We start from the raw sequence: 17,422 nt of genomic DNA, 5'->3' as shown, positions 1-17,422 counted from the left end.
GCCTGAGACTCCAGCAGGTGAAACAAGCACTTCAGTGACACAACAGACACTTTTCATATAAAATACAGTTATTCTGGAGGCTTTGCATACGTGAAAATGTGACATCACAACGTGGGACTAAACTTGTCCATCATGAAAACTGAAAACAGCAGGCTGAGGCATTTTGATGATGACAAGACCAGTAACCAGTCATCTACTGACAGAATCTCATGGACCCTCATCCGCTTCATTTGAAGGAGTCTGGGGAGGAGCCCTGGCACCACCAGGCCTCAGGGCCTACAGAGGACTTCTTCTCTGTTGATGGAACAGATGGAGGTCATTGCTGGAGTTTCTCCTTCTAAAGCTTTGTTTTGTCCTCAGAGTGTGACGTGTCCACATCGTGTTCACTTGTGCTCCTCCTGGTTACTTCAGTGAAAATGAGTTTGTCAGGCTCAGGCAAGTCTTCTCCCTTTGTGACTGAACACTTATTAAAAACGCATCCGCTGAGGCCAAGGTGCTGATTACAATACGTCTCTGCATGAAGTTTGCAATTTTTATGCAAACTAAAGCAGCGTATGTGAAGCGGCAGAAATGATCACTCCCCACAGCTTCCACACTCATTATCATTCCACAAACACAGCACAGCCTCTGCAGACAGCAAACACTGGAAAGGATTTAATCTACCAAATCTTACTTTTTGGCAAGGGTCTTCCTCTCCTCCGAGGTATAATCAAGAGATCCTATGGCCCCCTCTCCTTTGGTTGGCATGAATCCGATAATCGCTATTAGGGCCGTGCGAACTGAAAAAGAAGGAGATCAGAGACGGGAAAAGTTGAACAGAGTCAAGGATAAATAACAGACTGCACACGACATCAGGGTCAGGACCGGTGTTATGTAAGAGGCAGGGACGTGCCGTTTCCCCAACATAAGCCTGGATTTACCCTGGCATCTGTGAGGACATCCACCACACGTTCTGCAGCTGGCAGCATGAGACCAGATTCACAACACGGTGTTACCCATTCCAGAGCACTAATCCCTGACTTTAACCGGTTACCCAACCAAATCAAACATTCAGACAGTTTAGCTGGTTTATGACACTACCTGAGAGAAACGTAGAGCATCTTTACCCCTGATGTTTCATAAGTCATGCTGAACATCAGCAGGCTGATCAACAATGGAACAAGTGGACAATTTCTAACAATAACATAATAATCTGAATATCACCTCCATAAAAGAACTCAACTTGAAGAAAACAGTCAGCAACCGCAAGAAGGACGCTCAGAGTTCACACACACACACACACACACACATACACACACACAAACATATATATTAACACTGAACAAAAATATAAACAACAATTTTGTTTTTGCTCGCATTTTTCATGAGGTGAACTCAAAGATCTAAAACATTTTCTATGTACACAAACAAGCTATTTCTCTCTAATATTGTTCACTAATCTGTGTACATCTGTGTTAGTGAGCACTTCTCCTTTGCCGAGATAATCCATCCCACCTACCAGGTGTGACATATCAAGATGCTGAATAGACAGCACGATTACTGCACAGGTGTGCCTTAGGCTGGCCACAATTAAAGGCCACTCTGAAATGTTCAGTTTTATCACACAGCACAATGACACAGATGTCACAAGTTTTGAGGTGGTGTGCAGTCGGCATGCTGACTGCAGGAATATCCACCAGAGCTGGTGCCTGTGAACTGAATGTTCATTTCTCTGCCATAAATCTTCTCCAAAGGTATTTCATAGAATTTGGCAGTACATCCAACCAGCTTCACCACTGCAGACCACGTGTCACCACACCAGCCCAGGACCTCCACATTCAGCATGTTCACCTCCAAGATGGTCTGAGACGCGGACAGCTGCTGCAACAGTCAGTTTGCAGAACCAAAGAGTTTCTGCACAAACTGTCAGAAATTGTTTCAGGGAAGCTCATCTGCACGTTCACTGTCCTCATTGGGGTTTTGACCTGACTGCAGTTCATCATTGTAACCAACTTGAGTGGGCATGCATGCATATATATATATATGTATGTATATGTTCCTGTATCTTCCTGTGCCAGTTCACACATGGGATCTTCCAGGACGCCCTGGACCACAACCTGTTGTGCTGCTTCTGGCCCCTCCTCCTTTCCTGCAAAGGGTGGAGTGTAAGCCCCACGTGTTTGCAGTTCTTCTGTTTATCAGTGATAATGTAGCATCATGCAGCATGTGGCCGGCATTAAAAGTGACAGAGGTCAGCCTATAGAGTATTCTGCTGCACGAGGCCACAGCACCAGCAGGCTGACATCAGTACTCCTCAAAACCCTGATGTAATCATCATTCACAGCGTTCCAAACTCTGCAAACCCCACTGACACAAAGGAGGTCAGGAGACACTTACTGCTCCAGGAGGGCTGCCAGGTCTCTGGATGGTGGCCAGAGATGCTCAGACAAATCTTCTTCCCAACTTCAAATCTGCCGTTCGGCTACACAAAAACAAGGAGAAATGGTAAAGGAGAGTAAGTGGGTGGAGCTTGATATTTTTCCAACATTTTCAAAAGATGGTGAAAAGCAAGCTGACAAAGATATTTGAAAAAATTCAGTAGGAGGAAAGAAATGCTGGTTGCTAGAAATGAGAGTCTTCAAAGACGAATGTAAACTGGCACCCAGGAAGTGGAACAGAAATTAAAAATAAATAAATAAAAAGAGCAGCGTCTGTCAGAGAAACTGAGAATAATCAGGCTTTTATCAGTGCACCTGTCTGAATATAGTAAGACACAGACTGCACACGGACTGAGTGAGGAGAGCGCCGGCTTTGTTCTGACAACTGTCACTGTGCCTGACGCAACCCGGTGAGGCTGAGGGTTAAATGACGTGCTGTCCGTTAGCAACTCTTTCATTGTCTGCTTTGACATCTTCCCACTCAGCTTCAGCTGGGAAATACTGTCATTTGCTCACAGACGGCGACTTACTGTGAGCAGGATGATGCTGGGGGGCTTCATGGGGTACTCTGGGGGAAGAACGATCCTGCCGTGGTACACCCCGCTGTCGAAATCTGAGTCTGGGGGCCCGCGCACTGAGAAGTGCCACTCAAAGAGATTATCCTGCAGGGACAGAGAAGGACTACGTTCACCAGGAGAGAACAGACCGTGTCATCTTACGTGGAGCCTGTAACTTAAAAAACAAATAATGCAATGCTAAAATACCCTTGGCCATATGAGCATGGCCCTGCAGCTGATTAATTGGTATCCCAGGTAGTATTACAGAGTATTACACACACACTTATTGTTATTTACATTAATTATTAAGACCCTATTGTCTTACATACAATTTGTACATGTTCAATAAAACCCTTCATTCAATCAATCATTCTATTTTATTTACATTTTAATGGATTCTGCAGGAGGGCATGCGTGTGCACATACACAAGCTTTTGACAAGAGCGGAAGTGAATTTTGAGTTAGTGGAAGTTAGTGTGCACGCTGACATCCATGAGATGTCTGTAAATGATTCCAGAGGTGTTATCAGGTTACAAAAACAGCATTTTCAGTTTTAGAAGTGTTTATTTCTTGTTAGCTTTTACATAATATATGACTTAGAGGTTATATTTACACACAAACAAAACAGAGATTGCAGCTAGCTAGACCAGCCACTGATGTCATGGTGCCACTTTACTCTGACTGGCTGTCACCCATCCCCTCAAAAAAAGGAACACAATGAAACAGAATGTGACTTTTTGAACTCTTAAATAGGTCAAGGTTAGCCGTGTCTGAACTTGTCCAAGGTCCAAACACTAATTAAATAAGAATTACGATTTCAACAGCTTGTAAAAAGCCTCCTCATTACAGGCCTGTTAGTAAAAGCATCTTCTCTTATACATCAAATATTCAATTATGTGACAACCCGCAGCATACTGCCCGAGCCCCAGACCGCTGTTCCCATCACATTAACTCCCTTACTGCATCAAAGTTTTCTGATCGTTTTCAGAGAAAGACTGTTGAAACTGCTACTTCAACAGCTGCATCCATTACCTCTCCTCCTGATGGATTAATTACCATGTTCTACTCCTCCTGCTCATCCATAATGGACTCTGTAGCTCCTATCACATACAAACGCCCTAAACTCAAATCTCAGGAAATGATTAGACGAACATGAACAGAGATGGAAGAAAGACCATCTTACTGTCTCCTTGGATATTTTTTAAATCTTCTTTAGTTTCCTGTCAGGCAGCAGCTAAAAGGGTCAGAGTCAAATATTTGTCTGATTTTTGATATCTGATATTTGTCTGGTCTGTCTGTGTGTGTCTGCTCTTGCTTGCCTCTACTGGTGGTTGGCTCTCACTGCGGTATTGTATCACTTCCTGTTCCGGAGCACAGCGGTGTTTTTCTGTATCTGTTAGCTGTTTAATCTGCGCAGTTAGATTGATCTAGTTATCTAGATTACGATTTGTTTCCCAGTGTAATCTTTACGTGCCTTAACTAAAGCACTCCTTCTGCTGAATCACCTCTAAATTATTTACACATTATTCACTTTGTGTGTTTTTAGGAATCTGCTAGCTTAGCGTAGCTACTAGCTCTTAGCCGGTTTAGCATGGCGGCTTCTCCTGTCTCTCCCGCACTTTTCTGCTCTGGGTATGAAATGTTTAGTTATTCCTCGGCCTCGTTTAGCAGTAACGGTACTTGTAATAAGTGTAGCTTATTCGTAGCTTTGGAGGCCAGGCTGGGCGAATTGGAGACTCGGCTCTGCACCGTGGAAAATTCTACAGCTAGCCAGGCCCCTGTAGTCGGTGCGGACCAAGGTAGCTTAGCCGCCGTTAGTTCCCCCCTGGCAGATCCCGAGCAGCCGGGAAAGCAGGCTGACTGGGTGACTGTGAGGAGGAAGCGTAGCCCTAAACAGAAGCCCTGTGTACACCGCCAACCCGTTCACATCTCTAACCGTTTTTCCCCACTCGACGACACACCCGCCGAGGATCAAACTCTGGTTATTGGCGACTCTGTTTTGAGAAATGTGAAGTTAACGACACCAGCAACCATAGTCAATTGTCTTCCGGGGGCCAGAGCAGGCGACTTTGAAGGAAATTTGAAACTGCTGGCTAAGGCCAAGCGTAAATTTGGTAAGATTGTAATTCACGTCGGCAGTAATGACACCCGGTTACGCCAATCGGAGGTCACTAAAATTAACATTAAATCGGTGTGTAACTTTGCAAAAACAATGTCAGACTCTGTAGTTTTCTCTGGGCCCCTCCCCAATCGGACCGGGAGTGACATGTTTAGCCGCATGTTCTCCTTGAATTGCTGGCTGTCTGAGTGGTGTCCAAAAAATGAGGTGGGCTTCATAGATAATTGGCAAAGCTTCTGGGGAAAACCTGGTCTTGTTAGGAGAGACGGCATCCATCCCACTTTGGATGGAGCAGCTCTCATTTCTAGAAATCTGGCCAATTTTCTTAAATCCTCCAAACCGTGACTATCCAGGGTTGGGACCAGGAAGCAGAGTTGTAGTCTTACACACCTCTCTGCAGCTTCTCTCCCCCTGCTATCCCCTCATTACCCCATCCCCGTAGAGACGGTGCCTGCTCCCAGACTACCAATAACCAGCAAAAATCTATTTAAGCATAAAAATTCAAAAAGAAAAAATAATATAGCACCTTCAACTGCACCACAGACTAAAACAGTTAAATGTGGTCTATTAAACATTAGGTCTCTCTCTTCTAAGTCCCTGTTGGTAAATGATATAATAATTGATCAACATATTGATTTATTCTGCCTTACAGAAACCTGGTTACAGCAGGATGAATATGTTAGTTTAAATGAGTCAACACCCCCGAGTCACACTAACTGTCAGAATGCTCGTAGCACGGGCCGGGGCGGAGGATTAGCAGCAATCTTCCATTCCAGCTTATTAATTAATCAAAAACCCAGACAGAGCTTTAATTCATTTGAAAGCTTGACTCTTAGTCTTGTCCATCCAAATTGGAAGTCCCAAAAACCAGTTTTATTTGTTATTATCTATCGTCCACCTGGTCGTTACTGTGAGTTTCTCTGTGAATTTTCAGACCTTTTGTCTGACTTAGTGCTTAGCTCAGATAAGATAATTATAGTGGGCGATTTTAACATACACACAGATGCTGAGAATGACAGCCTCAACACTGCATTTAATCTATTATTAGACTCTATTGGCTTTGCTCAAAAAGTAAATGAGTCCACCCACCACTTTAATCATATCTTAGATCTTGTTCTGACTTATGGTATGGAAATAGAAGACTTAACAGTATTCCCTGAAAACTCCCTTCTGTCTGATCATTTCTTAATAACATTTACATTTACTCTGATGGACTACCCAGCAGTGCGGAATAAGTTTCATTACACTAGAAGTCTTTCAGAAAGCGCTGTAACTAGGTTTAAGGATATGATTCCTTCTTTATGTTCTCTAATGCCATATACCAACACAGTGCAGAGTAGCTACCTAAACTCTGTAAGTGAGATAGAGTATCTCGTCAATAGTTTTACATCCTCATTGAAGACAACTTTGGATGCTGTAGCTCCTCTGAAAAAGAGAGCTTTAAATCAGACGTGCCTGACTCCGTGGTATAACTCACAAACTCATAGTTTAAAGCAGATAACCCGTAAGTTGGAGAGGAAATGGCGTCTCACTAATTTAGAGGATCTTCACTTAGCCTGGAAAAAGAGTCTGTTGCTCTATAAAAAAGCCCTCCGTAAAGCTAGGACATCTTTCTACTGATCACTAATTGAAGAAAATAAGAACAACCCCAGGTTTCTTTTCAGCACTGTAGCCAGGCTGACAAAGAGTCAGAGCTCTATTGAGCTGAGTATTCCATTAACTTTAACTAGTAATGACTTCATGACTTTCTTTGCTAACAAAATTTTAACTATTAGAGAAAAAATTACTCATAACCATCCCAAAGACGTATCGTTATCTTTGGCTGCTTTCAGTGATGCCGGTATTTGGTTAGACTCTTTCTCTCCGATTGTTCTGTCTGAGTTATTTTCATTAGTTACTTCATCCAAACCATCAACATGTTTATTAGACCCCATTCCTACCAGGCTGCTCAAGGAAGCCCTACCATTATTTAATGCTTCGATCTTAAATATGATCAATCTATCTTTGTTAGTTGGCTATGTACCACAGGCTTTTAAGGTGGCAGTAATTAAACCATTACTTAAAAAGCCATCACTTGACCCAGCTATCTTAGCTAATTATAGGCCAATCTCCAACCTTCCTTTTCTCTCAAAAATTCTTGAAAGGGTAGTTGTAAAACAGCTAACTGATCATCTGCAGAGGAATGGTCTATTTGAAGAGTTTCAGTCAGGTTTTAGAATTCATCATAGTACAGAAACAGCATTAGTGAAGGTTACAAATGATCTTCTTATGGCCTCGGACAGTGGACTCATCTCTGTGCTTGTTCTGTTAGACCTCAGTGCTGCTTTTGATACTGTTGACCATAAAATTTTATTACAGAGATTAGAGCATGCCATAGGTATTAAAGGCACTGCGCTGCGGTGGTTTGAATCATATTTGTCTAATAGATTACAATTTGTTCATGTAAATGGGGAATCTTCTTCACAGACTAAAGTTAATTATGGAGTTCCACAAGGTTCTGTGCTAGGACCAATTTCATTCACTTTATACATGCTTCCCTTAGGCAGTATTATTAGACGGTATTGCTTAAATTTTCATTGTTACGCAGATGATACCCAGCTTTATCTATCCCTGAAGCCAGAGGACACACACCAATTAGCTAAACTGCAGGATTGTCTTACAGACATAAAGACATGGATGACCTCTAATTTCCTGCTTTTAAACTCAGGTAAAACTGAAGTTATTGTACTTGGCCCCACAAATCTTAGAAACATGGTGTCTAACCAGATCCTTACTCTGGATGGCATTACCCTGACCTCTAGTAATACTGTGAGAAATCTTGGAGTCATTTTTGATCAGGATATGTCATTCAAAGCGCATATTAAACAAATATGTACGACTGCTTTTTTGCATTTACGCAATATCTCTAAAATCAGAAAGGTCTTGTCTCAGAGTGATGCTGAAAAACTAATTCATGCATTTATTTCCTCTAGGCTGGACTATTGTAATTCATTATTATCAGGTTGTCCTAAAAGTTCCCTAAAAAGCCTTCAGTTAATTCAAAATGCTGCAGCTAGAGTACTGACGGGGACTAAAAGGAGAGAGCATATCTCACCCATATTGGCCTCTCTTCATTGGCTTCCTGTTAATTCTAGAATAGAATTTAAAATTCTTCTTCTTACTTATAAGGTTTTGAATAATCAGGTCCCATCTTATCTTAGGGACCTTGTAGTACCATATCACCCCAATAGAGCGCTTCGCTCTCAGACTGCAGGCTTACTTGTAGTTCCTAGGGTTTGTAAGAGTAGAATGGGAGGCAGAGCCTTCAGCTTTCAGGCTCCTCTCCTGTGGAACCAGCTCCCAATTCAGATCAGGGAGACAGACACCCTCTTTACTTTTAAGATTAGGCTTAAAACTTTCCTTTTTGCTAAAGCTTATAGTTAGGGCTGGATCAGGTGACCCTGAACTATCCCTTAGTTATGCTGCTATAGACGTAGACTGCTGGGGGGTTCCCATGATGCATTGTTTCTTTCTCTTTTTGCTCTGTATGCACCACTCTGCATTTAATCATTAGTGATCGAGCTCTGCTCCCCTCCACAGCATGTCTTTTTCCTGGTTCTCTCCCTCAGCCCCAACCAGTCCCAGCAGAAGACTGCCCCTCCCTGAGCCTGGTTCTGCTGGAGGTTTCTTCCTGTTAAAAGGGAGTTTTTCCTTCCCACTGTAGCCAAGTGCTTGCTCACAGGGGGTCGTTTTGACCGTTGGGGTTTTACATAATTATTGTATGGCCTTGCCTTACAATATAAAGCGCCTTGGGGCAACTGTTTGTTGTGATTTGGCGCTATATAAAAAAACTGATTGATTGATTGATTGATTTAATCAGCAAACATTTTGACAGACCCAGAATTTTGTTTAGTACTATAAACTCATTTACCAACTCTTCAGTTTCTCCAGTGCCTGAAGTTTCCATCGACACCTGTGAGGAAGTGTTGAAGTGTTTTACGAATAAAACTGAGACCATCAGGTCTCTGTTTAGCCCCGCCTACCCGTCACTCTACCTGTCCACTCAGGTGCTACAGCTGCCTTTAACCAACTATGACTTATTTCTCTCGCTGATCTTTAGGACTTGGTACTGCATATGATTGGTTCCCATGATGCACTGTTTCTTTCTCTTTTTGCTCTGTATGCACCACTCTGCATTTAATCATTAGTGATTGATCTCTGCTCCCCTCCACAGCATGTCTTTTTCCTGGTTCTCTCCCTCAGCCCCAACCAGTCCCAGCAGAAGACTGCCCCTCCCTGAGCCTGGTTCTGCTGGAGGTTTCTTCCTGTTAAAAGGGAGTTTTTCCTTCCCACTGTAGCCAAGTGCTTGCTCACAGGGGGTCGTTTTGACCGTTGGGGTTTTACATAATTATTGTATGGCCTTGCCTTACAATATAAAGCGCCTTGGGGCAACTGTTTGTTGTGATTTGGCGCTATATAAAAAAATTGATTGATTGATTGATTGATATGAATCCTACATCATCTCGTCTTGATGTTGACCCCCCCCCCCACACACATACACACACACACACATACACACACACACACACAACATAAAGGCCCCAGCATTCAAGTAATTATAAATTCATGTCTTTCATCTGGTACCGTCCCTGTATGTTTTAAGCGTTCGGTTGTCCAACCCTTGTTTGAAAAGCACAACCTGGATGCTAAATGCCTAAATAACTACAGTCCCATTTTTAAGCTCCTCTTTATTTCCAAGGTGTTGGAAAAAGCCATTTTGTCACAGCTGTGTCCCTTCCTGTCCACTCACAATATATTCGATCCCTTTCAGTCTGGATTTAACGTCCTCCACAGTCCTGAAACAGCCCTGCTTAAAGTAACAAATGACCTGCTACTCAGTTTAGATTCTGGTGATAATGCTGTCACGATTTTATTGGACCTTAGCACCGTGTTTGAAACTGTGGATCACAAGATTCTTCTCGACTGCCTTGAACAGTGGCTTGGCATTACAGGGACAGCACTACTCTGGCTCTGCTCTTATCTGAAGCGTAGGATCTTTTCCATGTCCACTGGTCAGCTTTAATCATCTTTCTGCCCCTGTCTCCTATGGGGTCCCTCAGGGGTCCATCTCAGGTCCACTCCTCTTCTGCCTGTATATGCTCCCATTGGAGGACATCATCAGAAAGTGTAACATCTCTTTACATTTTTATGCAGATGACTCACAGTTGTACCTCCTCCTAAAATCTGGGGACTCCATACAGTCCCTTCTCTAAGGTCCTTAATCCCCTAGTTGCTCCTGGTGTGTAGTGAGTGCCTTGTATGGCAGCACCCTGACATTGGGGTGAATGTAAGGCATTGTAAAGACCTTTGAGCGTCTGATGCAGATGGAAAAGTTCTATATAAATGCATTTCTCAACTGTCTTGAAGACATTAAAGGCTGGATGGCACGTAATTTCCTCCAGTTAAACAGTGATAAAGCAGAAGTTATCATTTTTAGTCCTCCCAAATCCAGAAGCTCTGTTTCTGATACATTAGCTCAACTCACCTGGTATGTCAAACCTTATACAAGAAACTTGGGCGTCATTCTCAACTTGGAGCTCTGGATTGACAGACAGAAAAGTTCAGTTTTATCAGTTAAAAATTATCCCTTGTTTGAAATCTCTCTTATTTAATGATCTAGAGAAAGTAATTCACGCCTTTATTACATCACGGCTGGATTACTGCAACTCTCTCTACCTTGGCCTTCCTCAGTCTCTACGCACACGTCTGCAGATCATCCAAAAAGCTGATAGGAAGCGGGAACATCTCACCCCCATCCTGGCCTCCTCACACTGGCTCCCTGTTACTTTTAGAATTCAGTTTAAGGTTTTATTCATTGTTTTTAAGGCTCTTCATGGGCTGAGCTCCGACTATATTTCTTACCTTGTCCAGCCCCACTCAGTCCCCAGGTCCCTCAGATCCTCAGGCAAAGGTCTTTTCCGTGTGCCGCGGTCACGGCTCCAGCAGAGAGGTGACAGAGCATTTGCGGTTGCCGCCCCATGACTGTGGATCCAGCTGCCTCCAGATGTCAGATGTGCCCCCTCAACTTCTGCCTTTAAATCAAGGCTCTGATTCTCTGACCTTTTCACCCCTAAGCTTTTCATTTCTTGTGCCATTCTGTGATATTTTTTTTTTGTTGTTTCTTCCTGATTAATATTATTGTGTTTATGATCTATTTAATGTTTTTAGCTGTTTTACAATTTTAGCTACATTTTGTACAGCACTTTGGTCAGTGAAGCTCTGTTTAAATGTGCTTTAGAAATTAAATTTATTTACTTATTTTTACTAAAATAATGAAGGAATGAATGGAAAAAAGTTATATATATATATATATATAAATAAAAAAGAGAATTTTAAGTCCACATATTTACCCTTTTTTTTTTTGGCAGTGGCAGTGGCCATGCAGTCAGGTGCACTTGCTTCCAGTGCAGAAGGTTCCTGCCTATTGCTTCAGGAAGGGCATCCGGCATAAACTTGTGCCAAATCAACATGCAGAGCCACCTCAAACCTGCTGTGGCAACCCTGAATCAGGGGAGCAGTGAAGGGGCTTACAAGTACAGTCATTTTGATCTGGATCCAGTCCAATTCATTTATAATGTCTGACAAACTTTCAAAACTGAAATACTTGTATCTGCCAAACAAATACATAAACAAACAAACATGGAGAATCAGTGTCTCAGCACTGTAGGTGGATTTTCCCTTACATTTCCCCTTAGCTGCCATCTCAGAAGCCAACTTCAGCAGAATTCATTTTTCACAGAACTACAACAACTTATATTAATAACAGCAGTCAGTCTGACTCACGTTCTCAGGACATTGCACAGTTTTATTTGCAGACTTAGTTGTACTGTTATCATGCACCATTAAACACTGCTGCTCATTCTTCTTTTCCTGGGGGTGGCAGACCACCAATGTTAAAAGCAACAAGGAGCAAGCTAGGCTACTGAAATGCAGCGGTGGGCACAGCTAACCAAAAAGTTAGCTTTGATAACTGCCAATCCACTAACTGAAAGTTAACTTTTATAACGCTAAACCAATAAACCGCAAAACCTTTTAGTGGAAGCTCCAGCTAACTGCTAACATTTAGTACTATCAGCTACTGATAAGCCAGTTTCGAGTTGAAGCTTCTGAGTAAAATCAAAAGTGATCACAAACCCAAAAACGAACAACGAGCTGGAGCTTCTGTCTTACGTAGTCAGACGGCTGTAAGCTCAGTCCTCCTTCAGCAGCAGAGAGCGGAGCGAGCAGGCTGCTGTTGCCCAAAAGGGAAAAAAAAAAAAGGTAATTTACTTTCAACATGAAAAAAGACAAGACAGTGTGGAGGAGACATGAAGCGCAACACACTTTTCACTTATGGTTTTACTCAAACAACTAATTTTGGACAGTTTATTGGTCAGAAATTCAGTTAAATGTATTGTATAGCAGATGAGCACATTGATATTTTGGAAGTCAAATGAAGTTTCTAGTATTTACAGAAAGTGTGCAATAATTATTTAAACTAAATTAGGCAGGTGCATAAATTTGGGCACCCTTGTCATGTTACTGATTTGAATACATTTAGCACTAATTATTGGAACACAAAATTGGTTTGGTAAGCTCACTGAACCTTAACCTCCTTACACAGATGAATCCAAACATGAGAAACGGTATTTAAGGTAGTCATATGCAAATGTTTCCCCTCTTTGCATCTCTTCTAATGAGTGGCAACATGGGAGCCTCTAAACAACTCTCAAATGGCCTGAAAACAAAGATTGTTCATCATCATGGTTTAGGGGAAGGATACAAAAAGCTATCTCAGAGATTTCAGCTGTCAGTTTCCATTGTGAGGAACATAGTGAGGAAATGGAAGACCGCAGACAGAGTACTAGTTGAGGCCCGAAGTGGCAGGCCAAGAAAAATCTCAGATAAGCTGAAGCGAAGGATGGTGAGAACAGTCATAGTCAACCCACAGAACTGCTCCAAAGACCTACAACATGATCTTTCTGCATACAGTCTCTCTGTGCATCATTTAACTATACAGCACACTTTGCACAAAGAGATGCTGTATGATGCTGGAATGCAGAGGAAGCCTTTTCTGCGTACTTGCCACAAACAGAGTTGCTTTATGTATACTAAAGCACATTTGGACAAGCCAGCTTCATTTTGGAATAAGGTGCTGTGGACTGATGAAACTAAAATTTTGTTATCTGAACATAACAAGGAGTGGTATGCATGGCTGAAAAAGAACACAGCATTCCAAGAAAAACACTTGCTACCTACAGTAAAATTTGGAGGTGGTTCCATCATGCTGTGGGGCGGTGTGGCCAGTGCAGGTACTGGGAATCTTGTTAAAGTTGAGGGTCACATGGATTCTTGTCAATATCAGCAGATTCTTGAGAACAATGTTCATGAATCAGTGACAAAGTTGAAGTTGCGCCGGGGCTGGATCTTTCAACAAGACAACGACCCTAAACAATGCTCAAAATCTACTGAGGCATTCATGCAGAGGAACAAGTACAACGTTCTGGAATGGCCATCTCAGTCCTCAGACCTGAATATTATTGAAAATCTGTGGTGTGATTTTAAGCGGGCTGTACGTGCTCGGAAACCAACAACCCTGAGATGTTTTGTAAAGACGAATGGTCAAAAATACCTTCAACCAGAATCCAGACTCTCACTGGAAGCTATAGGAAGCATTTAGAGGCTGTTATTTCTGCAAAAGGAGGATCTACTAAATATTGATGTATTTTTTTCTGTTGGTGTGCCCAAATTTATGCACCTGCCTAATTTTGTTTAAAGAATTATTGCACACTTTCTGTAAATCCTTTAAACTTCATTTCACATATCACTGTGTTTGTCTGCTATATGATATATTTAACTGAAAATGAATTTAGCGATAGCTAAGTGGTCTGCTGATGGTTTTCAAAATTAGCTGTAAAGCTAATTCGCTAATAAAAAAGTTAGCTTCGCTAATTAGCGGTTAGCGGATTAGTGGAATTGTGCCCACCACTGCTGAAATGTGCAACTGCAATATCATGACAATGAAATACTGAATACAATTCTCCGTATCATATGTTGTTGTCCATTCTGTTGCTCCCATTGTATTCGGGGCCGACACAGCAGATACAGCCAGGTCCGCAATGGCATTTGGCACAAGTTTTACGCTTGATGCCCTTCCTGACGCAACTCCAGTAACCCAGAGAAACACACAGCCGCTGGTGTTCCAAAGAGGTCTCCCATCCAAGTACTAACCAGGCCCTGCACTGTTTAGCTTCTGAGATCTGACAGGATCAGACCGACACAGAGCAGACTGCAATTCTCCATATCACATGTAGGGGAGAAAAAACAAAAATCCAGAGAAGACATTACGTTGTCAACATCCTTTTCCCCCAAGTTTATTTGATTTTGGAGAAGTGTGACCACAAAGAGTTGGAGAGAAAACAACGGCACATGATAACGGTGGATGAATGTGTTCTCAATATTAACAGGAGAGCTGAAGACATGGACACGGGACTTGAAACAAAATATCAGCCGCACATGTTAGTGATATTACCTACTTTCTGACAGTACACAGCAAAAATGTACTCTACGGGGACTACGATGGATCCCACTCTAACAAGAGTAAACTCTATTGCAGTGTAAGATCAGCTCTATCATCTTGTCAAATCAAGTTTTTCAACTGCAATAAGAGTCATTCACAGCAAGGCAGAGTTGATTTAACACTGTGATAGAGTATATTTAACTCTATTTGAAGTGGGGCCAAATGTTGTTTTGGCAGAGTTGATTTTGCTCTGCAAAATTTACTGTGTAGACGGACAAACGAAAGAATCAAGCAACAAACATGTTAATGGCTATCAGATGTTTACTCAGAAAACATTTCTCTGTGACGTAATAATTTCTTTACCTCAAAAAGAAAAAAAAAAAAAAAACGTCATGAGGAAAAAAAAGCACCTGTCTGCTGAAGCAGAAAAAAAACAACATGCATCATGATTCCAGATGGACTCTCAGTAATTATAACCATCACCCCAAAGGTGTTCTGATGGACTGCAGAATGTGTTTGAAGTCACTTTCATCTATCAGAGCAGGCGAATGTGCTGAAGTACTGCAGGAAGAGAACTTGTACTGTGGTGAACTTACTTCCAGTGGCTGGGCGTGGTAGTGTTCTGTGGGATCCCTCAGTTCAGCCGCCTCCTTCATCAGCCGCTTTACCGCTAATAGTTCAAAGCAGGGGAGAGAGAGAGAAAAAGAAGTTAATCCACTGGGAGTAAAACCAAGCGTGGAGCAGTTTTTCCACAGTGAAGCTTTGGCCTGAATGACTGCATATATCCAACGTTTTAGGTTCCCGGTGCAAATGTGCATTCAAATGTGCAGCTACCTGGTGCAAAGCCCCGTTTACCACATACATTACTTTAACCTTGACTGACAACAAATACACCCTGCAAAGTTATTGTGGCTACGCTTAACCACAACCCTGTCAACTAGCAGGACTTCCCTACAACCACTAGGGGTGGGTGGGACACCGGTGTCAGGCGTCAACAGTGCACCAGTATGATTTAGACAATACAATTTCATGGTGTTTCACGTCAACACTGTGAAAAATCAGTTTTTCACAGTAAGAGTACAGATCTCACACCAGACCAGAAACTTTTTTTTTTTTTTTTTTTTATGATGCCAATGAAAAATAACACTGACATCATACCCATGCAGTTCTGATCAGTACTGCAGAGTATGCTGACAAACACAGCAACCAACATGCAACAATGTATTAGTATGACAACAAATTATGTATGTGTGTGTGTGTGTGTGGGGGGGGGGGGTACTATCAAGGAATGTCGCTGCATTTTGCAACCTCAGCACACCACAGAAGCTGCATGTGAAATGTGCACATCTGTGAAGTGCAACAGGTTTGAACATGGCTACAAATTAATACTGACATTTATTTTAAATGTTACAGATATGACAACACAAAGAGAGGGAGCATGTCATCTGTCACCGCCTCAGGCACACAGCCAATTCATGGCACATACTGTCACAAGCAGCAATACATTAAACATCCACAGCAAAACTGAATTAAAGACAACGATTAAATGAAATAAAAGTAAATACTCATGAAAAAATATATACCTGCTTCACCTCAGGGAGCTTTGGTGGCTGATGTCCACTGCTGCACAGAATTCTTTTTTCTAAACTTGTTTTAGGATCAATCACTGCACGTGGTGACTTTCTGAAACTTTTCTAGAAGTAAGAGCCCATGGACTGATGGTGAAGCTGGTTTATTCATGTATTTATTTGGGGGCAGAATGTGTTGTTTACTCGACTCTGTGGCAGTAAAGGACACTGCAGTGGTCCAGCTGCAGCCTGCAGCAGCTCCCCTGTACTCAGCAGGGCCATAATTCCAGCTATCACCAGTGATTATACTATAACATCATTATTAACTACAAGGTCAGAAACCACAGAATGCTCACTTTAAGTGGTAGCGGTCACAGAGCAAGATGAATTTGCTTCATTTTGCTCATACAGGCGGCTATTACAGTTATCAGCTAACACTTGCAGGAAGCAGAGACAGGATGGAGCTGAAAATTGGAAAGCAACTGTCAAAAGAAAAACAGGACTAAAAGATATTCATGGAGGCAAAATTGGTTTGGAATGCAATTGAGATAGAACAGTTGAAAAAGAAATGGGGCAGAAGTGGAAGCCGGGGTGAGAAAGAAGGCAGAATGAATGTCTGCTGGCTGCTGGAATGAGGCAGTGAAGGAGTGAGATGGTCTGACACCACGCTGATTCTGCCTGAGGAGTGAGGACGCTATTCACTGAACCTCTGCACTGGACTCAGAAAGACACACCGCGTGCACTCTCGCACGTGTGTGTGTCTGTGTGTGTGTACGTTCTCGTCTTGTTTACACATAAACAACGTGCACAGACTTAGAGGCAGCTTCCAGACTCATGTGAGCTTAAACTTACTAAGGCAGAACACAGTCCCATATAAAGAGGAGAAATTCAAACACCACACATCAGGGATGGACAGAGACAAAGGCTTCTGACGACCAACAAGTACACAGGAGCAGCAACACCACAGAATCTGAACAATTTACTGTCTAGAACTCATCCTCCACGCCAAAGCTGCAAAACTACAATTAATAATAACTTATTCATACATCAGACAGTTGTTTGACTGATGTCAATCTATGTTTTTCCAAATGTTTCATAAAAGAGTGTTATAATTCATAGGAAAAAAAAATCCCGGTTTTCCTGTACCCAACATGTGGAGAAATCCAAACTATTGGCCATATATCTTTAATAGTATCTTTAATAGTTTAGTAACTACAACCCTG

General features: G+C 42.2%; 1 protein-coding gene across 1 annotated transcript in view; it reads right to left on the bottom strand.

Moving 5' to 3' along the window:
* Positions 1-17,422, bottom strand: part of ube2j1 (ubiquitin-conjugating enzyme E2, J1) — a 100,001-nt gene that overhangs the window by 44,273 nt on the left and 38,306 nt on the right. Inside the window, exons 2-5 of the mRNA XM_034161713.1 lie at positions 15,228-15,301; positions 2,948-3,079; positions 2,377-2,461; positions 674-779 (exon numbers count right to left, since the gene is read on the bottom strand). Coding sequence (XP_034017604.1) covers positions 674-779; positions 2,377-2,461; positions 2,948-3,079; positions 15,228-15,301 — 397 coding nt within the window. The remainder of the gene's footprint in view (positions 1-673; positions 780-2,376; positions 2,462-2,947; positions 3,080-15,227; positions 15,302-17,422) is intronic.

The sequence above is a fragment of the Thalassophryne amazonica genome, chromosome 21, assembly GCF_902500255.1.
Source record: "Thalassophryne amazonica chromosome 21, fThaAma1.1, whole genome shotgun sequence".
Classification (NCBI taxonomy): Eukaryota; Metazoa; Chordata; class Actinopteri; order Batrachoidiformes; family Batrachoididae; genus Thalassophryne; species Thalassophryne amazonica.
The sequence above is the reverse complement of the archived record's forward strand: the minus strand, read 5'-3'. Positions and strand labels throughout refer to the sequence as shown.